The 22,760-nt window shown below is 37.4% G+C and overlaps 1 protein-coding gene across 3 annotated transcripts in view; it reads left to right on the top strand.

Annotated features, from left to right (window-relative positions):
* UNC5D (unc-5 netrin receptor D) overlaps positions 1-22,760 on the top strand; it is a 175,698-nt gene that overhangs the window by 61,987 nt on the left and 90,951 nt on the right. For all 3 annotated transcript variants that reach the window (XM_030035759.1, XM_030035760.1, XM_030035758.1), the window contains exon 2: positions 21,009-21,227. In XM_030035759.1, the coding sequence (XP_029891619.1) occupies positions 21,009-21,227 (219 nt within the window). The remainder of the gene's footprint in view (positions 1-21,008; positions 21,228-22,760) is intronic.

Here is a 22,760-nt window from a genome sequence, read left to right as displayed (position 1 = left end):
AAGTTATTACAGAAATTTGGGTTTGGTAGGAGATGCTAAACTAGCTATCTGCCAAAGTTGTGATCTGGAATGTCTTAAATTGTTTTTTGCTGCTGATAGTGGATAGTTTCTGTAAAAGCTTATCAGATTTTGATTTTGCTTTAGCCAGTCAAAAAGGTGAAATGATTCCAGTTTCTGTTAAGGCCCAGAGGAGGAAACATTCATTGTAAGTGTATCCCACTGAGGACCAGGAACAGCTCTTTGTAGGGAAGTTTGCTCTCCATTCCAAACCAGGTACGTTTCTCAGAGACTGTTGCTTTGAGTTGAGTAGCCACACAGTCCACAGTGTGGTTTGTGTGAGTTGAGGAGAGGAGGTGTTTGTGTTAGAGTTGCATAACTGGACTTTCAGTAACGAGACTTTCTTGGGCTGGGGATCTATCAGGTATTTCTAGCCTGTGTTCCATGATCATGATGCCTGTTGAGGAGTGACTTTTTAGGTTTTCTGTTTAAAGGATCTTTAAGATTGGAACACTCAAGGAAACTGAAAAGATTTTACACTCTCGTTTCAGGTAGGATATCTTTGCTTAAATTCTTCTAGGGTTTAGGAAAAGCTATCTGATTGTAAGAAGAATAATGAAAGAATTGCAAAATATTTATTTGTTCAAACAATTAACTGGAGGGCACTACAGAAATCTTATCATGTTCTAGTGCAGAGAACAGCTTATGAGAACTATAGTAACATAAATAAATTGAAATGCCTCACAGCTCTATGTATATAATATTACAGTGTGCTAGAATATTTTCCTATTTCAATTTTAATTGCATGGATGTTAGGATAGCAATTAATTCTAAAAAGGAGGGCAATGCTAACACATTGTATTCTCATAAATGCATCTTTTTCATCTTTTCTGTCTGTAATATCTTTTCGGGGGGGTGGGGGTGGTTCTTTTTTTTTCTTTTTTTTTTTTCTTTTAATGTCCACTGTTGTTATATGTAAGGCTTATGATTCTGGAATCCTGTATGGAAGTTATGTTTCATAAGCTTTTTCTTATTTAATTATATATGTGTATAGATAGTACACGTTCTATGGTGGTTAGATATTTTACTAATAACTAATGCAAATTTTAAGCTGTATTGGGTAGGAAAATAGCCCCAGTTGTACCTTGACATTCACTAAGGTATTAAAGCTGAAAATATTCTTTGCAGTAAGTCATGAATCTGCAGAGCACATCTGCTTACTGTAGGCTATGACATTGCGGATGTATTGGCTTAATCAAACCAGCCAATAAAGCTACAGGATATTTTCAGCAGAATAGTAAAACCCAGATTGATTTAAGATTATCCTTTGAAAATAGTGATATTAAGGTGAGTAAACACAGCTATTTTCCTGGCATTTAATGCCTCCAGTTTTGATCCTATTAACTGGTTACCACTTGTTAGGAAGCATGTGAATTTAAAGGCTGTCTGTCTTGAGAGAAGAGGTTCCATGATACTTAGGAGCCAGAGGAAGGTATGTAATGTATCCAAGCTTTCAACTCCAGATTAAGTTGGCATAGTCAATAGGAAGTAGTAAGAGTAAAGACCACAGGTTAATTGGGTTTAGTCCTTTGGGGCTTAAGAAGAAACTGCCAGATGTTATTGAAAATGTATCATTTCAGCAGATGTGGATATGACAAACCAGTCTGGTTTTGAGAATATAGTGTATATTTTTCACTAGCAGCATGCATCATGAGTACAGCTGGATCGAGATAACTTGTGCTAATTTGAAACATTAATGATAACTGTGTCCAGCATTCCTTCTAGAGCAATTTTCCTGTTGTTTGTTTTTCCTTGTGTTGCCTAATCTTTCCTCCCCTGTTACGTCTGACTTGGTGAATTCATTTCTTGAATTTGAGAGGGAGCACAGGAATATGTAAGTGTGTTTTTGTTTCTGGATTGTCCTTTGGGGTTTTCATCTCAACTGCTGTTTCAGAATTTGAATTACAGTGCTTATGCAGACGGATCAGGTTGCATACATGGCAGCCAAGGGTAACAATGCTGTGGGTGCCTGATGACCAGTAAATGTGGCAGGTGGGTTAATGAAGAACTGACCAGTCTGCAGTGCCATTATACCAATAAACTGTAAAAGATGTGGGGTTTACTATGTCCTTGTCCTACTTCTCTCTTTGTGTCTGTTTCCTTTAGCTGGTGCAGCTGGTCATGTGTCTATTTCGTAAAATATTTGAAGGAGGGGGATACCTTGGAAAAGTATTTAGATATAAAGTTAATAGCCAGTACGTGGAGGCACAAAGATTGCTATAGTGCCTATAGTACTGGCTTTTTTTCCCTTTTGTTACATTACATTTAGTTGCTGCAAATGCACATGTTAAAATATTTGCAAATATAAATGTCACTTGTTGCTTTGATTGGAATTTACAGAAAGATCTAAATAACCTCTATGATTCAAGTCTCTCTACATATGTAGAAAACATCTACTAATTGGATCTTGCCCATTATGAAGGATACTGGATACTTCATAAACTGGATAGTATTTGACATACCTTTTTTTATTTTTTTTTTTTTTTTAAGAAAAGCATTATAAATGTTTGCTTCCAAAACTGTATTATTTAGCTGCAGATAAAGTTTTTTTTCTGAATCACAATAAAAGAAAATTTCAGAATATCAAGATCCACCATTAAATTTAATTAATCTCTCTATTCAATTTGTTCAAAGTGCAACAAGGAATGGAAATGCTTGCAAATACAGCTAATATATGATTTGCTATTCTGTATTTTACAGGAATTTGGAAATCTACTATTCTTCTTATCTAAACTCATATCTAAATTGTGCACTGTGTATTATAGTTAGTGATGTATATTAACATGTAATGTTACCTATTTTCTTACAAATTTTGAGTTACCTGAAGAAGCAGAAATAACTGCAGCGTTCTTTAGTCCAATTTTAATTAGATCATTAGGGATTTAAGACTCAGTTGATGAGAATTACACTGTGATGTCTTACTTTTGGCTACTGAGTGTACCTAAATTGTGTTTCGATATATGCATTACTGCAGTGGTCTCAAAAACTATCAGCATTAAAATAAAGGGCAAGAGCCCTTCCTTTCAAGAGCTTCCTTTCTCACTTTAGGCTAGAAGAAACAACACTGTATTTCTCTCTTAGCTTATGGTTTTTTTTCGAATGAGCATTTCCATATCATTGTCTCAGTAATTAAGATTAACTGAACCCAGACCTCATCATAGGCATAATACTGTCTTCTGTGAACACAGCAGGAATGAACATTACTTTATTAGGTGAAACATAAAATTTTTAGTAGCAGATGAGTTAATTTAGGGAGTCCTCCTCTTTTTAATCCATTTCTTCTGGAAGTTGTATTTGTCAGTACTAGGAACATACTTGTTATTTAATGGCAATATGACTGGAAAAATAAAGAGTGAATGTTTGCTAGTGAACACTTTGTGCACTGAAGACTGTGCTTATTAATATGTTTTAGGGAATTTTTTACGACTTCTGAAGAGAAATGCTGTTTTACTTGGGGTGAATTATTAAGGGTAACAGATTGGCTTATTTAGTGACTACCTCAGGAATTTTAACAAAAGATGGAATAACTGCATGTAAGTATAATTATTAGTGTACGTTGGACACAGTGGACTATAAGAGGCTATGTTAGCTAAGGAGGAGCTGGAGAGAGCTGTTTGTACGTGCTAGGAAGGAAATATGATCTCCTCTTATTTCTATTCCTTGTTATATAATTTACTTGGCAGAAAAGTCACTATATCTGTTTTGTCTCAGGTCAGGTCCTGATTTTAATTTACCTGATACCTTTATAAAATACCTTTAAATAAACCCAAAGAAGCCCTGGGATTCATGTTTTGTTCTGCATGACTTGTGTATCTGGTAACTGGCTATGGCTAAAAAAAGGGAATGTGTGGGAGAGGAAGTTCCTTTTGTATTTGGAATTGTGCTATTGTCTGTTCAGATACTATACTCATACTCACACCATACTCATTTTTTTCCATGCTATAATTTCCTTATGACAGTGACTGATATTTAAGTTTGATTCACAGCAAGGTTACTGTGCAAGGCAAAAGAAGAAAATAAATGAAAAACGCCAACTTTTCAGATGGGAACAATATTTTAGCTGATATTAGAAGTAGTGCATGTAAGCATAAGAGCTATTTCTGAACAGAGTAAGGTCGATATGCTTACATCACTCTGCATACCACTTGGGATCTTTGTTGCCTTATCCCTAGTTACCACAACTCCTATATATATCAAAATCCATGTGGGGGTTGGATGGTTGGCCTGTGTTACTTGGGATCAGACCAAGATCTTGTGAGGTTTTAATGCCAAACGAGGCATTGCCTCCACAGTGGTGCAGCTTAACTAATGTTAGCGCAAGCAAGTACTAGAATGAGCCTTTTGACTAAGTAGGTTTGAATTGGCTTCATAGCAACTTACATTGAACCAATTCACCTTTTTTCCAAGGCTTTTCTCATTGTATTAGCACAGGTTTTATCTAAATATTAAGTATAAGGGAAGAAAATGGCTTTTTGGCATTGATTCAGCACAAACCCTGAGGTTTCTATGCTCTTTCTCAAAGGACTAGGAGATAAATGATAGTATTTATTAATATGAAACTGCTAATATGAAAACATCCAATTCTAGAATACTTTGAAAATCTCAAGTAGGATTTCTGTAGATTTTTTTTTTTTTATAAAGGAACATTATTTTATCTGAATTTAGAAATAGTAAGACTTACTGTTAATGTTTGGATATTTAGAAACTCTGTCTTGAGATGTCTTGTAGCTGAAGACAAATCCTACTTTATTCATGCAAACATTAGGCTTTGGACAAATAAGGATCCCCTGATCTTTCTGTTTTTCTGTTTCAAAGGTGTTGTATGCTACTTTCTGTTCTTTGCTCCAATGCAGGCATTCTCCTCAGTGTTTGAGAATATCAGGTCATCAATACCTTTCTTGCTGGCATGCAGGGATTTGAGGAGTTTAAATGGACAGGCTGGGAAGAGTTTCTGCTGAGATTACAAGCATAGCATTAAATATGCACTGCCTATTTTTCCTATGCTGTCAGTCAAGAAAAATGTTGATGTGCTTTGTTATGCAACATCTGTTGTCAAGAATTGTATGCATTATCATCTGGTGGTGGAGGAAGAAAGGTGGGGTTTTTTTCCCCCTCCTCCAACATTTACAAAAGAAATTAAACTGACATTTATCTGCAGAACACCTTTGATGCTGCAGTAGCTTTAAGAGAAGAGCAGTTTGGTATATGTGTAAGTTATTTTTGCCCCCTCATTTTTTAATACATTATCAGCAGTTGTACAGCAGTCTTATTACTTGCTTGCAAACAAAACAAGAACTTGTCTGTAGTCCAGTTTGAAGCAGAATGCGAATAGATCTGCAGTAAGCATCTCCCCCAGCAGTTGAATTGGTAGTTGGGCACATCAAAGCCTTTAGCCTTAATAATGACAATTGATTTGTGATTTAAGTTGGAGGAAAGAGCTCTGTGGCTCATTCAGTAAATAAAATGCTGCTGTAGCTAAGTATAAGCATTGTAGCACAGGTGCAACTATGAACTGGGTATGAATTCATTATATTTATTATTGCTTTGTTGCTGAGCTAGAAGTACTTGCATCAGCAGGTACTGTATTTTGGCCCAGGGTTTGATAAGCAGATACATTAAGTAGATAATTGTACTTGGGAGAAATCCTAGTTTACACTCATTGTTTGTGGACAAATTGGAGTTTTTAGTTTACTTCAGGTTAGTTTTTCCCATGGAAGTTACTCGCTTTGGTATATCACAGTGCAGCTGATCCAAATGATAATTACAGTCTTGCCAATCAAGGGAGAGCAATCGACATGGAGTATCTTTTGAGCAGTACTAGTAGCTGAAGAATCCCATCCTTACAATTTCGAAGCTGATTTCAGTCTTTGGGGGGGTGGGAACATGGAAGGAGGGCAGCAAATTAAAGCTCTTAGTGTATATCTGATTAGATTTGGGCTCATGTATATTCTGCAAATTGCAGGGTCCTAATAAAAATGAGTTGGTGATATTTAAAAACAAGTTAGTTACATTATGATCATCTCCCCTTGACTTTTACGTTAATAAGCACATTAACTTTATCCTAACATAATTCACTTTCTGTTGGTGAATTATTTGTTATCCTTGAAAGGAATCCAAGCAGTTACATATTTTATTTGCTGCACTCTTAGTATCATTAGTAAAATAATCGGGGCTTTTTTCCTAATATTCTCACAGATAGAAAAAAGCTACTATTTTTTCTTCATTGTTGAGGATCAAAATGAGCATTTTAGCCTTTCTCTAGCTTGGTTCTAATTCATTCCCTGCCTGGGTCATAGGCACTTGAAGTTCAAAGCTACTTTTTTATATGTAAACTAAAAATGTAATTTAAACGTTCTAAAAATGTCCTTTGGTTAAAAACCCCCCTTAAATTTAGACTTTAGCAAGACAGTTTATTTGCTGTTGTGTGCTGAAGACCAGTCTACTAAAGAATTATGTGTCTAGCTTTCAATGTAAATGTAAGATATCATCTAAATACACAGAAAATCCAAGCAGAGCACTCCACACAAGCCTTCCCTCACTTTTATATCTCCTGCTTTATCTTGTGCTTCTGTGCTAAATTGTAGTAGTGACTTTCTCCAGCTGTCTGCAAGACCTGTTCCATAGTGTAGAAACTGTAAGTAAATATTTGACTTTTTAATGGCAACCATTATAGCTGGCAGCCCTTTGAGGCACATGGAACATCAGTTAGCAAAATGATACTGGTTAATTTATTCAGAGTTCATTTCTTGTCACCTTAAACAGGCCAAGTATCCTAGGCAACAACAAAGCTTGAATCTTCAAGGCAATCTGTTGATCCCAAAGGTGATCAACCCCAAAGGTGATGCATCTGGTGGTCTTATTACACCATCTGGAAATATGTGGCTGCGCAGTGAGATAGTAAAGCTTTCCCCCTTTCTCCCTACAGCCACTGGATAAACACGATGTATTTCCAAGAAACTGTTGTTAAAATTTGCATAACTAATGCTATTGCCATTTAAGACGAACCCTGTGTAGTCGGCATGTGATAGTAGGTATTTGATATGGACTGAGAATTTTAGGGTTGTTTTGAGGTCATTCAATAATCTATTGAGGCCTTGGTATTTTCAGTCCTGTTTGTTAGCTAAATATACAATCGTTGTCCTCATCCATTTGATTCTCTACATGCACAAGTCTGGTACTACCATATATTTTCTCATAGCATTTTTAAAGTAATTTTTTTCTTCTAGTTTGATACTCTTTGGACATTGCATGCTGGGAGGCTTTTTGTTACAGATTCATCTATTTAGAATGCTGGAGAATCTTTTTTCCTTTAAAGATTTATATTGCTTCCATACTGCTTAAAGAAAAAAATCTAGATGTTAAATAAATGTATGAATGTATGAAAGATTCTTCAAGTTTGTAATCCACTTAATATTTAATAAATGCAATATATCATTTTTATAAATATGTATAACTTGGATATAAATAGATTTAGAATACATAAGGGATTACAATAGGATAACACATTCATCTCTGTTGGCATAGAAAAGACCACTAATGTTTTATGAACATATTAATCCTCATTGATGAAAATAAATGCCCTACCTTCCTGCAACCCATTAATAACGTGGTTTATGGAAAGTTACTTTTATGAATTTCATTGAACTGTAAGTTTCTCGTGAAATCGCTGAAGAGAGGGTGCAACAATGTCAGCCAAATATTAAATTCCAGAGGGAAGGTGGTGCTACTAAAAAGGTTTTTTTTTCTTTTCCATTTTCTTCTTTTTATAAAAAGAACCCACTCGAGCTGTATGAATGGGAGCTGGTCTCCACATACTATTCTTTCCTTGGTTGCTCTGCTGAGACTGCTTGCTAATCCCACTGGCACTTGGCAGTATGAAGTGAGCTGTTTCTGGTTGGAGTTAAGAGTAGGTGGAGGTGGTGAAAGGTGACTGCTTTCATTCTTGATCTGTGTAGGTGATGTGATCAATTCTAGAACTGCTGTCGGTTTTGTCTTAGTCACTTAAACATCTGAATGTGTAGCCCTGCATAGAGCTGCAGAAGTACTTTTTACTTGGGTTGTTTGACAAAGAATCAGAGAATAATTGAGGCTAGAATTTGTGGATAAAGGTGTGATGCTTTTAAACTTTATTCAGTTTTATATAAATAAATATATATAACTAAATTGTGCTTTCTGCCATGTGCACAGAGATTAAACGAGGACTATGAACCTTAAGGGAAGTATGCAGCCCTTAGCTAAAGCTCATAAGCTATTAAAAGGGAAGGAAGATGGAATAAATGACGATTGAGAAAATGACCTCACTCGTATTACCATAAAAATCCTTCCCGTGGAAGAAGTCCTGCTTACTGAAGGAATAGTACTTTTATATTCTTAAAGAATACTGTCACAGCAAAATTTTGTTGACATCATAGGGCCTTTTTCAAATGGATTGCATGTGAGGAGACATTTGGATGATAATGTTGCTGCTGTTCAGTGAAAAGTGGGGGGAAAAAGGGTTTGTTCAGAGAAATACACGAAATCAGAATGTTTTAGGGATGTACAGCTTTTCTGCTCAGTTACAGTTAAGGGAACCCATGTGTGCCCTTGTCAGTGAGAAGAACAGGTGGTTCAGACTAACATGTTGACTTGTCTTTTAATGGACAAATAGTGTGCACATGGTTAGCTATCATGGTTTTTTTGGCCAAGGAGCAGTGAATTGTTAGAGCAGGCTTACTCAGTTGCTTACAACTATGGCAGGTCATTCTGTCATTCTCCAGACAGTCCCACTCACCACTGGTGGGTCTGTGGGTAGTCTTTTGTACACTATGCCTTTCTCTTACATGTCTGTTTTATCGCTGTTGAAAAAGCATTTAACCTTTTACAGCTTCATAGACATAAAGTAAGTTACGTAGGAAAGGACTGTTAAAGTGAATAGACAAACAGGCACTTAGAAGTATGTATATTATACTTCACAGTTGTCTTGATTTTTAATCCTATTAAGACAACTTATTTCCATGATTATATATAGACTTTCACTCTCCTTTCCTGCTACTAAGCTGGAGACAATGTCATCCAAAGCCGTCTAAATAACAGAGGAATAGTGTATGCAGCTTAGCATGGTTTTACTAAGTACTGGAACAGAGCTCTGTGGCATTTGGTTCCTAGTTTCATGGCTTGCTTTTATTCACATAGTCCATTTTCAGACTGCTTACCCTTCTGTAAAATGAAATTGATAATATGTGTTTCCCAGATTTGTTGTCAGACTTCCTTGATGCATGCAAAAATAAGTAATGATCAAAGAAGCCACAGTGCATTTCAAAGCAAAGCAAAATGGAAAAAACCCAGGTGTATAACTAATAGTTTCAAGTAGAAGCATCCAGCTTAATATCTAGTCCTATGCACACAGAAGAAGAAATGAGATTCTTTAAAATTCAGATAAGCAGGGTTAGTTTGCAGCTAAAGATTCTGAGCACACTGCTTTTGTGTGATAATATTTTAGATTTATTTCCACAACTTATTGCACATTCATTTTTGGGGGTTTTCATTGCAGAAAATTGCCAGGAGGAATGGATTTTGTCTTCCTCAGCTGGCAGAACAATTTTCCACCTGTCGCCCAAATATTTGATGAGAAGGATTATGGTACAGCTGCTGGAGGTTTATACTTTATATCCATAGGAAGCAAGAGGGGCTGATGAAACTAATATACTGATATCAAAAGTTGGCTTGCTGAGATGTATATACAGCACTTGTGACTTTCAACACGTGCTGAAAATTTAGGAGACCCTCTCTGCTAAGATGTGAAATACAGAAATGATCGTGGTTGTATAGTATGTTTTTGAGCAATCCTTGATTTCCCACCAGTGCTCCCTTTTGTTCAAAGGAACACCTATCCTTTTAAGTGCCTGACGTAGTTACTGAGGCATGTGGGTTTTCACTTTCACAGTCAAGTTTTTCAAGTACTGGTAGGTCTCAGACCCTAACAGTGTAGCAGATTTCATCAGCAGAGCAAGAGGAGTTAGAAGGGGTCCATTCTTTGCAGCTTTTACTTCAATTTCTCCACAAGACGGCATCCTATGAGATGTCAGTTTTTGAGAGAGTATCTTAAAAGCAGAAGTGGCAATTACCTCAGACATGCAAGTTAAAAGCAGGAGAAGTGCTCCCTCCTTGTAGGGTAGATGTGAATATCCAGTAAAACAAAAAGCCATATTACTGGGTTGCAAAGGCATTTAAAATTCTCTCTGCTTTGCAGAATGCTCTGAAACTGTTCAGAGTCTTTTCGTGTTCTTGGGCTTCCTTACTCCTGGGTATAAAAGCATCATCAAAAAGAGAGTTTTTCCTCACATGCTTTTTTTGGTAGGTACTTAACACTTAAGCCATGAGTTTTGCTATGAGGTTCAGTCCATTCTGGAAATGGAGTAGAAATAATTTAGCTGTCGTATGATTTTATCAGCTTAGAATCTTCACTGTGATATTAGACAGTTTTTTTTCAATAAAGCAAAGTTGGTCATGGAAGATGATTCTGGGTTTGAATTTCTTTGATTTTTAGGTTATCTTATTTGTGTTTCACAACCCTGAAAACTGCAGTTAGAATACACAAAAACAGAGAGAACCAGTGCAAATACACATTATTTTGATGCCTGCTAGTTCCAAAGGGATTTTTTTTATTCAAAAGCAAGTTCAGCTGCTTGACAGTTCTCCAGTTGTCTCTGCCTTGGTGTCACAGTAAACCCAGAATACTCTTAGTTTGTGTGTATCTCAGGTATAACTGGTAATTATTTTTGTCTTTGGTTCATTAAGCATTACTCTTTGGTGAAGCCCTGGTGGGCAGTTGTCACATTGCAGTGGGAAGTTTCCTTCAGTGCATTGTCTTATACTGAAATGTTAGGATGAGAAATTTGGCTGAATTCTTAGGTCTTCCTCTGGAAGATTTCCTTTCAGGTGCAATACGCACCTGCCCAGGCACACCCTGTGCCAACGTGCAAATTAGAGAGGAGTAGATAGGTGACAGATGCTTTTACAGAAATCACATTGATTTTCACTGGCATTGTGCTGTTTCCTATACAGGAAATTGTTGTAGATGTAGACTTGTGTTAGCACTGACATTTTTGCATTACTGTTGTATCATTGTCTCTACAGACTTGCACTGACATTGTTTTGTTTTGTTTTCATATCATAAAGTCATTTCGGTTCAAACATCAGTGACATCTTTGTGTTTTTCCACTTTGATATTTTATTATTATCTTCTACTCATGGGGTATTGTCTTGGCAACCTAATTACAATTTCAGGCCCTACTGAAATGAGAAGTGAACAAACATCTCAGGGGAGAAAGAAAAATGACCCTAAATATGTATGTTTATGATATATGTACATGCTTCAGTTCAAATTACCTGTTTCATATGCCTGAAGGTGTTTAAGCTGTCTTACAACCTTTGGTTAGGCACAGAAGTCACATTAAAAAGGGTTCTTAATTCCATACCTTTCACGTGCAGTGAAGTTTCCTTCTAATATTGTCCAGTTTTTTATAACATGGTTTGTGTAGCAAAATAAAGCAGGCTTAATTCATAGTAACACAAATGTAAGCAAACACAGCTACACTTAATCAGATCATACCAACAGGAAAATATAATGCCAAAGATTTCCCCCAAATCAATTATTGATTGAATTAAATCCAGATTTTATTAATCCATTAAAACTTATATGGCAATTTTACAGGCATTGTGGGAAAATTTGTAATGAGAAAAGGTTTACCCACATTGTAGTTCTTAGCTGTGAATGCATAGTGTACTTACAGGTGTATAAGCACATTTTCTTTCTGAAAACATTCTTCCCAAGCTGCTTTTAATATATTTGCTTACTGCATTAAATATTTATCATTTAAGCAAATCATTGTCACGTGGAACCTGCTGGAAAGTAAGACTGGATATTGAATGTGTCTGAACATAAGCAGTACTGCTGTCCTTACTCATTGTTTTGCTGTAGCATATTCTTACCATATCTTGTTCTTTCGTTCAGTGGAAGCTGCTAGCTGGTAATGGTGTCGATTCTTCATTCCTGGCTCCAGCCTCTCTTTCCCAATGGGACTAGGAACAAATGAGGACTATTTTTGACATTTATGTTGAGAGTCACCAGTGGCTGAGGTGTTCGTACGAATATTTAAAGGCATCAAGGATAAAGTCTTGGTAGTTACTTTGGTAACAAAAATGACTTTGAAGCCCGAGTTACTGGAACAGTTTTGGAAATTTTACCATATAGCTCATGGGCAAGTCCCTCAAAAGGATTGCATGCTGGTAACCAGAGATGACTCTTGAGTGTACCATTCCCATGTTGACTGTGACCATCTTAAATATTGAGGAGCAGGAGGAAGAAAGTTTTCTAGCTTTTGCCATATGTAGTTAACAGTCTTCAAGGATTTCCTCACTGGGTGTCATAGTTTTGCATCATTCGCATGTGCTCACCAAATAGATGTAGAACAACATTTTTCTTCTTCCCCAGCATATTATATATAACTGCATGCAGTGCAGAACATAACTGAATTTTAGAAGATCAAAGATTATTTTTCCTAATCCCCAGTCCAGTGAATTAAATATTTAGTTCTTTTCCTTTACTAGACTTACAAAGCTTGTCTGGAATTTGCTGAAAACTACGTGTCTTTGAAGAAGAGGACCAATGGCTTGCATGATAGTTTTCCATTTGTGTGCAGTTATGTGTCAGGTTACACAGATAAAATGGCTTATATTGAAAGAAGCATGTGATGTATACAACAAATGTAGTATCAGCGTAGCAGCGGTCATAGTACATGGATAATGTATATAGAAATCAGTGCATTGCCACAGGTGCTGGAGGTGCATGCAGACATATTCATTAATAAAACTGGATATGGCATTGTGCTGTACAGTAGCCAGAAGAAACCAGGAATTCAGTTAAAAACATTAAAAAAAAAAATTCAAAGCATTTTTCTAAGTTTACAAATTATATCTTTTGGGAATATACTGCAGTAAAAAAAGCAGGAAATAGTGACTCTGAGATTGCAGAGTCTGGGGCAGAACATCAGTTAGTGCCACTTTGCTTGTCCACAAATCTGTATCATATATTGATACAGATTTGGCAGGCTAATGAAAATGGCTGTATAGTAGGTGCTCTATGGCACTCATACTAATTAAGCAGTTCTGTATCATTTACCAGGAGTGCTGAATAAGTGGTAATTGGATTCCCCTTCAATGTACAGAGTTTAAAGAAAAATTATGCAGTGAAACTCATCAGCATGCATGTTTTATTACTGACCATTCTCACCGTTCCCGTATTGTCAATCTTTGTTAAATACCATGTCCCTATAGGCTTTAGTAAATCCGTGTACTAGAGGAAATAACAAAGGCATTAAAGGATTTCATGTGGGCAACAAAATCTCATATTTCCATCAATATCTGAGTGACTTCCCAAAAAACCCCACATTGTTGCATATAGGACAGGGTCATCTGATTGAAAGAACATAGACAAATCTCACTAAGTTGCTTTACTGACTGAATAATGACTCAAATTTTATTATGAAAACCATTCCATGTATAAGGAAGTTATGTATTCTGTAATACGAATTCTTTCATCTTCTGACTTTCCTGTAAAAATGAGCAGACCTGTAGAAGACAGTTGGCATTATTTAGTTTTGTTGAAAATAATGACTGCAGGTGGTTCAAAGCTCAACAGGAATCAGCAGCATCAGATACATGGAAAGGGAAGAAAGTGAGTGTCTAGAACTTTGGTCATCACTAATTGTCTTTCAGCTAGTGAATAGACCTGTCCAAAATGAGTGGTTGGGATGTTTACATCTGGGAAAAGGCTTTTTTTTTTTTTTTTTTCTGAATTGCCTACAGGGGAGTAAGGCTCAGAGTGCAGAAAATATCCAAAAGCCTAATAAAGAAACCAAATGCTAATGCCAAGATTTATAAATTCAGGGGACTTGGAAAAAGGAAGCAAAGGGGGAGGAACTTCTGAGCAAGACAAGGAAGTTGGAGGGAGTTCTCTTATATCAGAATGGCTCTTGTTTCCGGGCAGGGACAGCTAATAAAGGAAATGGTCTTCAGGTCAGTTACATAAATTAGAAAAAAACCTGAACAACAACAAAAAAGAATCCCACAGATAGAGAGGGAAAGCAGGGATCCTCTGATCTTAGGAATGCTTAATTAGAGTGGGAGGAAACTAAGGTAGGAAAATAATCGTGTTTGTTACTTAGTCTAGAGCTTTGTTTTTCTTGTACCGCGGAAACTTAAAAGTGACTGTGTTCAGAAACTTACGAGAAGTCTTTGTATCTGTGCTTCCAGCCCTTAGACAACTATGTTTTCTTTTTTGCAGGGGTGAGGGGGAAGAGATGGAGAGATAAAGGGAATAGAGAATTCTTCAACTTATACTGGGTTTTATATTCTGAAAGTGATGGTGGTAATAATGGAATCTACCATGATGGGTAGCATTAGAGGATGTATTTGTCTTAGGAGGATGATTGTTACAAAAGGATTATTCTTATTTATTCCCAGCAAGTTACTTGGCTTGTTTGGGACACTTCAATGTTGTTGTTTTTTTAAATAGGGAAAGTAATCCTACTTACTTATTTTAAATAATTCCTAATTTGGGGGGAAAAAAAAAGTTTAGAACTCATGATTTTTCACTGTTTTAAAATCTTACTTTAACATCTAAATTATATCCTAATCTGTTTTGAAATACTGAAGGATTCATGTCTGCTGCTATCAAGATTTTCAAGTGTGATCTGACAACTAACAGCAGTATATTTATTTCATAGAAGAATTTGGTGTTTGTTCCTAAGTTTGTTTGGTTTTTTTCTCCTTTCTTTTTTGTTTCTATTATTGTCATAAAAAGATTTAAAGTCCCTATTGGACTAGCGTGCAGAACATAAAACACAAAGCACTTCCTCAAAGGTAATTTTCCAGGAATGAAAAATACAAGAATTGTGTTTGATAGTTTGGTCTTCTGTCATTCACTGTTGCATTAAAACAGCCATTTTTCTATACCTATGAATGGCCTGAATCTTGAAAACTGACAGTTATAAATGAAAAACCTTAATAATTTGAAATCAAAACCCTTACAAAGTTCCACTAGGCTTTCAGATGAATTCGAATACAAGTTAGGGTACAAAAAAAGATGACGCACAAAATTCCATGTATTCAGTGCACTTTAGGAGAGGCTTTGCTTTGGTCAGCAGCTACTGTAGTTATCTCAGCTAAAATATTATTTAACCTGAAATGCATATATATTTATAGAAGATCATTGTTAGCCTTCTAAATAACATTTTTTAGGACTTGACCCTAGGATCTGTTCTACCTGATTAAGAATGGGCAGTATCTGGTTCTTAGACTGTCAGAACATCAGTCTAGGCATTATCTTCCTACACGTTATCTAATTAGCACTGATGTGACTGAGGTCTGTGACAGCTCCTGTGATTTACATATTTAATCGTGCCTGTGTATATATGTAGTTATAGAGATGTAAATATGGTGTCTTTATTTTATATTCTGGACTGTTTGGATTCTGTAGTGTACTTCCAAGAAGCATATTTCTGAAACAATGAATTGCATTCAGTTGAAGTCGTCAGTGAGGGAGGTGAATTGTGTGATACAGGTTTGTCTGGCTCAGTACATCTTCCTGTTTCAGCTAGGTACTTCTAGATTATTTTTAGAGAGAATTGATATGTCTCATAATAATTCATCTAATCTTACTTTGCTATGGATTGCAGTAGACAAATTGCTTAGGACTTGAACACAAAATAACGTTTTGGGCCAAATACTCCTTTCTTTAGTCTCTTTGTTCACATAATTTTACCCTCTCCTGAAGCTTGTACAAGTCTGTTGCATGACCTCTGATTCATATAGGATCAAGAGGCGCAGTGAGCTAGACAATGCAATTTGAAATCATGAGACCAGTTGTTGCTGTGATCTTAAGGAACTGGCCCATCAAATTGGAAAAGTGATAGTACAGGGTGATACCAGTATGTCAGAAGTTGCCCTCTAACAGTTGCAAAAATACAGGGAGAAGGATGTAGCAGATTTGAATTTTACTGATACTACAGTACGGTTGAAAGAACTTCAGTGTACTGGAAGGAGTTCTTTTAGGTTGACTGAAACATACCAACTAGTGGAATCAGAGTAGTATCTCCTAGAACAAGAAAGGTTCAGTTTTTCAGCTCTGTCATGCCTGCACGCACATATGGAGTCTGTTGATCTGGTAGGTAATACCAGAAGAGAAAGTACATTTTACCAACATCTGTTACCAAAGAAATTTAAGGTAATCACAGAACACCACTGATTCAGATGACTGTCAATGAATGCATAAGTATCTCATGGTGGACAGCTTGTACAAGTGCTAGATTTTTTTTTCTACTAATAGTGCACTATGGTCTTTAAACAGGAGCATTTCAGAGATCAGACTTAATGCTGATTGTTTTTAAATGCATTTATTTGCTGTACAGATGTTTGAGGAGGTAGTGCGTGAAACATACATTTCTGCTAAAGCAAAGTCTTCTACTTTATTCTGTGGTTTTAAGATTTGTAAAGCACTCAGAGCGCTCGCAGAGAGGAGTTCTGTATGAGTCTATCCTTTCTTTAGCATGACAAACTTCACTTATACAGATTGGTAAGAATATATAGCTTGAGATAAAAGCTGGAAAGACTCCAAGGCTAGAAAGGAGTCCTTACTAGTAGAAGATGCAGGATGGATGAAAAAAAAAAGTAAGAGTAAAGAAAAGGGTGGCCTTTGTCACGACCCAGACTGGACAGACCAGGGAGTCCTGTTTAATTCGAAATTCCCTCAGGCTAAATTAAGGTGAAACGACACCAAATGATCAGTTAAAGATTTTATTTATGACAGAAGCAAACGGAACTGGGGAGGCGTGGTAGTAGGTGGCAAGGTTTCTCACAACAGGAATTGGCATAAGACTACTTCTGTAAACCGTGTAACCATATAGAATCATAGAATCACAGGATCATTTAGGTTGGAAAAGATCTTCAAGATCGAGTCCAACCATTAACCAAGCCCACTAAACCATGTCCTGAAGTACCCTGTCCACTCGCTTTTTGAATATCTCCAGGGATGGTGACTCAACCACTACCCTGGGCAGCCCATTCCAATGTTTGACAACCCTCTCAGTAAAAAAATTTTTCTTAATACCTAACCTAAATCTCCCTTGCCTCAACTTGAGGCCATTTCCTCTTGTCCTAACTCCAGCCACCTTACAGAAGAGACCAGCACCCACCTCACTGCAACCCCCTTTCAGGTAGCTGTAGAGAGTGATAAGGTCTCCCCTCAGCCTCCTCTTTTCTAGACTGAACAGCCCCAGCTCCCTCAGCTGCTCCTCATAAGACTTGTGCTCCAGGCCCCTCACCAACTTGGTTGCCCTCCTCTGAACATGCTCCAGCAGCTCAATGTCCTTCCTGTAGTGAGGGGCCCAAAACTGAACACGGTACTCGAGGTGTGGCCTCACCAGTGCCGAGTACAGGGGAAGATATACATCAATTCAGGGAATAAGGAGATCCCTCCCGTTGAGTCACGAGGTTCAGAGCAGACCCCCTTGCTTTCCAGACTCCTCCTCAGAGAAGGGCCTGGGGCGGCTGGATCCACTCTTAGTCCCAGACTTGGTCAACAGTTTAGATCTTGAAACGGATGAGGTGTAGGGATTGTGGAAAAGGAAAAGGAAAGAGAGAAGACAGAGAGAGAAAGGAAGAGAGAAAGATTTCACTGGTCCTGGGTCCAGCATTGGTTCAGTCAGCCGAAGGGTCCAGTTCCAGTGGGCTTGCACACCTGGGGCTTCAGTTTGTGTCCTTTTATCATCCTTGCCCCTCCTTCGGGCAGGCACCCAAACTCGTCAGGTTAATGAGCAGGCTGTGAGCCTTTGGGCTTGGGGGTCATTTGTGGAGTAACTTCTCCTTCCCTGCAGACACTGCCATTGTTTGATCTTTGTATCAGAACAGCTTATCAGAATAGGGAGCTGCACACTTTCCACCACACCCTCTCCCTCCTGTTGCTGATGTCTGAGCTGATGGGTTTTTCACCTTGGTTCTTTGCTGTGCAGGGTTTGTCTTTAAGCAGAACTTGCCCCACCACAATGTTTGAGACATTAACTCTTTCAGTCTCTCACAGCCTTTGAAAGTGAAAGAAAAAAATGCCTCATTTGTTAATCTAACTTCACTCTTGGCATCAGTAAACAGTTAAAAATTGACATGAGTATGCATTCCCAATTCACTGATAAACTTCCTGTTGTAGCTGTGGTTAAGTAAATGGTAGCACTTGTTCAGAGCGTGATCATACCTGCTGCAGTCCCAGGGAGCTGTAGACACTGCAACTTGTCTAATCATCACTTTTTTTAGCGTGTATGGCAGGAAATGCCATCTTACTTAGGGCCAGAGTGCAACATATAAATGCAGAAGGGTATTTATTTTAATGTATCGGAAATACTGCTGTGTGACTCTTCTGTTTAAGCATGATAAAGGGACCAGTAAAGTAAGTCTTGTGTATCATAAATCACCCTAGATATTTATGATGCAAAACTTGTAGATATCACAACATGTTAAATGGGTGTCATTGCAGTCCCTGTCTGAATAGGTAGCCACATGGAGAAAAGTAGTACCTCCAAAAACAAAAAGCAAGGAATGCAAATCCTTTGTGAATTTTCTTACAGGCACAGAGCTGCCTTCCAGCCTAACCTCACACAGGACAGGGTAATGAGTTGCTTTGCTCACCTCTGCTAATGGTTGTGTGAACTTGTACTCAGTGAAGTAAAGTCTTGCCAGATGCTGATTTCATCTGGATGATAAAATGTCGTACAATAGGGAATTCAAGCAATTACATTTGCAGAGCATGCGAAAATATAGTAATATCTGTCTGTTGGAGATAGGATATAGAAAATCATTCCTCCTTTTGTGTACTGTGATCTTTGTTAGTTTGATTTTCAAGGGCACTTAATGTAGTGCCAGTTATGTTTAAGTGAAAAGATGCACCTTGACTTACCTCTTTATGTTAAATGTTTTCTTTAGGAGGAGTGAGCCACTTCCAAAGCCCAAAACCATTCTGCTGGTGACAGCATAAAATATTTTGTGCTTCACTCAATTTATCTGTTGGGGAGGTGAGCTGGACAAAAGCATCGCAATCCCCTAAGACGTGTAGAATCTGTTGTTTTCAGGTGCCCATTAGTAACGCTTAACAAGAATATAAAGCCATATCATTAAATCTGGATGCCACTTGCCAGGAGAATTGTGCCTTTAATTTCAGTGGGGCTGGGATTTCATCCTTTGTGTCTTGCCCTAAATAGCAAATTTAGTGGAATAACAGTGGGTCATTCTAAGTTCTCTAGCTGAATGATCCTTATGAAATTGTCTGCTATTCTTCCTCAACGCAGGCGTGTTGCTGCCTTGTGAAACACTCAAAGCATTGATGAGAGCGTGGGATTTCCAAGCCTCTCCAAAATCTTATAATGACATTTTTGTTATTTCCTATAAAGCATGGATTTAATAAAGCCTGCAGGGACGCAGTATTACTGAAGATTGACAAGATGGAAATTGGCATTAATGTTCAGTAGTAAAATGCTAAAATTTATGATAATATTTTATAAAGTACACTGTGAATGTAGTTTAAACCATTGAACTCATTTGAAAGTCGTAATGATCTCACAGCACATAGTGTGTATTTGCACACACAGATACACTGAGTGCTAACTGAGAGATACCTATTTTTAATAGAAATAAAGACAAAGTATGTTCTCATTATTCTGTAATCTACTAGACCTGTGAAGGTTTTTAGACTTACTTCATATCATCATAACTTACCTTTCATCTAACTTAATTTCATTGGTTTTGGTTAAATCACATTTAATTAACATTGCCCTCAGCTATTCCTCTTTCTCTGATACTGTGTTCCCTTCATCTGCATATAGACTATGTCCTCCTATGTTACTGTTTGGCTACGCTGTACATATTCAGTACTTTCTAATCTTCCTTCATAAATTGATCCTTTCTGACTTATTTTTGTTGCTGTTCTCAGAATTTTCTCACAAAACTGACAAACTACTGAAATAAATCCCAGTGTTGCTAAAAATCAATGGGAATTTCCCGGTTTTGACAGCAGCAACTAGGATTTGACTCAATTAGAAGAGTTGCAGTAAAGGAAAAGCTTCTATTACAGTGCTTCTATGTTCATGTCTAAGCACAGGAATTCATAAAATAAGACATGTCGGCTTATACATTGCTGAACGAATGCCCTTGGATCCTACCGTCTGTGATATAAGCTGAGAAAGCTCACTATCTTGCAGTTTCTGGCCCTACAGAAACCACTTTTACACTTTTATATCACCTTAAAGGCGCTGTAGTAAATGGGAACAGTGTAAAAGCATATTGAAAATTTTCTCTAAGTGGGTATGAAATCACAGTTTGCTTATTCCAATGTTGGAGTGCTACAGTAATGCTGTTCGTATAAATATATTTCTCTGTGGTTAACACTCTGATCCCTGTTAAATCTACAGCAAGTCTCTAAAGGAAATAAAACTCAGTGAAAGAAAGGAAGATTTGGTAGTTAAGGCACTGGGCTGTCACTCTCAACAGAATAAGGTTTAGTTTCTACTTCTTCCACAGACTTTCTGTATGACCTTAGGTGGCTCATTTAATCTTTCTGTACCTCAGTTCCCCATCTATAAAATTGGCAATAGTGATGATGCAGTTTTCTGATGATTCTGATGCTTCTTTTCTGACAATTTTCTCGACAGTTCTTACACTTAAATTACCTGATATTTGTGTGTGTGTGTGTGTGTGTGTGTGTGTCAAATTCCTTGCAAAGCACAATCCTGACAGCTATTGAGTTCTACAGGTGTTTCTCTAGTAAACTTAGTTTTTAACAAAATCCCAAATGGTATTCAACCAATTAAATGAGATGATACAAAGGGTGCAACAACAAGAAAAATGTGTATTTTCCTTTTCTTCCCTTTCAGGAAATGATAACAGTGAAGCGCTTCCAGAGTCTATCCCATCTGCTCCTGGAACACTGCCTCATTTTATGGAGGAACCAGATGATGCGTACATTATAAAAAGCAACCCAATTGTCTTACGCTGTAAAGCTATGCCAGCTATGCAGATTTTCTTCAAGTGCAATGGTGAATGGGTCCATCAAAATGAGCACGTGTCTGAGGAAAGCATGGATGAGACTACAGGTAAGGGATAATGTGTCCTTTGGGAGATATATCTGAATGCAGCGTCTACACAAACACAAGAGTCGTGTGACTTAGCGGATAGTTGCAGGCTTGCACTAAGCTAAAGGAGTGGGAACCGGCTCCAACTCAAAAGTCACAGGGCAAAGTCCACTCTGCCCTGAGCACAGCCAGTAAGCCGTGGTAGGAGGGCCCAGTGTATTGGCATAAACTTATTGCTGGGCTATGGTGACAACGTGTTTTGGTTGGCTTGGGGTGTCAGTAAAGCCAGCTCGTATCTGCTTGTGATGTACCCTGTAGACACAGCTTTGCAGAGTTGGGAGAAGCAGTTTCCCAAAATGCAAAAGGGAAAGCAGTGGCTGGAAGAGGGTAAGAAAAGGACAGAGCTGACAGGCAGAGAAGGGGAATACAGATCCTGGCAGAAGGGGCATAGTATGAATGAGGAAAACAAAGGGAATGAAAATGACTATGGATGTAGGAGGCGCTAAACGAGATGGTAACAAACTGGATACGCACCACCAACTTCTCCATGTGGAGACGTAAGGCCTGATCAAACACTAACCATAAACAGTGAGCTTTCTGAAAGAAAATACCAGTTCTGCAGGGAAGAGTAATTCTCTGTATTTCAGTGGCGTAATTTGTAGTGGGAACTAGAAACAGGGAAACGTATGTTTTTATGAAATTCCTGTCAGGATGAACCCTGAAAAACCACCAATGCGGTGATTGAAATTTGCCTTTGTCTCCAAGCAGTGGTAGGTATTTGGTAGGTAATAAAGCTAAGTAGGAGAAATCCATTGAGTAAAAGTGTGTATCTAAAAGAAGAGAATGAGAAGGGAGAAAGTTGAAAATGATCAACAGATTTTATCATGCTCCCAGCACACCCTATATCTTTTCTCATTTAGAAGCATCTTGATAAGTATTGCAAACCAATTTAATGCTGCACCGTCTTGTAATTTCACAATTCTGTGTTGTTATTGCTTTTCTCCTCTTTTTAAATTCCAAGATTGCTAGGCAACTCCATGTCTTGGAAATAGCAGTGTATGCATAACATCCTCTCTATCAATGTAAGAAATTCCTTTTTAGAGGAAAAAATGCCATTTAAAAAGAAGTTACATCTCCTAAAGTGGTGTTTGGCATTCTTTTTAAGTGACACATTCTGAAGAAATTTCATACTAAAGGCTTTTTGTAAATGCTAATCTGGATGAATTTTAATTTTTACAGTTACCTTTTCAAAAATAATTTAATAGGCATAACCTTTACTTCTAAAGGCATTGCTGAATCAATATAGAAGAAATGTCGTCCCTAAATGTTTTTCTTCCATATGGTTAATGAAAATCTGTCTTGTGAATACTGCAATTATGTTTTCTAAGTCTTGGATTAATAACAGAATAAAAAAAGATAAAGTAACATTAAGTGTTTTGGGGTTTTTTTGTTTTTTTTTTTTTAAATAACACCAGTAACATTGAGGTTTGAGACATGGAGACATAGGCTTAGGAAATTGGATCTGGAATGTAAATGTTGCAGGTTTGAATTTAA

This window comes from Aquila chrysaetos, chromosome 13, assembly GCF_900496995.4.
Source record: "Aquila chrysaetos chrysaetos chromosome 13, bAquChr1.4, whole genome shotgun sequence".
In the NCBI taxonomy this organism is placed as follows: domain Eukaryota; kingdom Metazoa; phylum Chordata; class Aves; order Accipitriformes; family Accipitridae; genus Aquila; species Aquila chrysaetos.
This window is presented reverse-complemented; position numbering and strand designations above follow the sequence as displayed.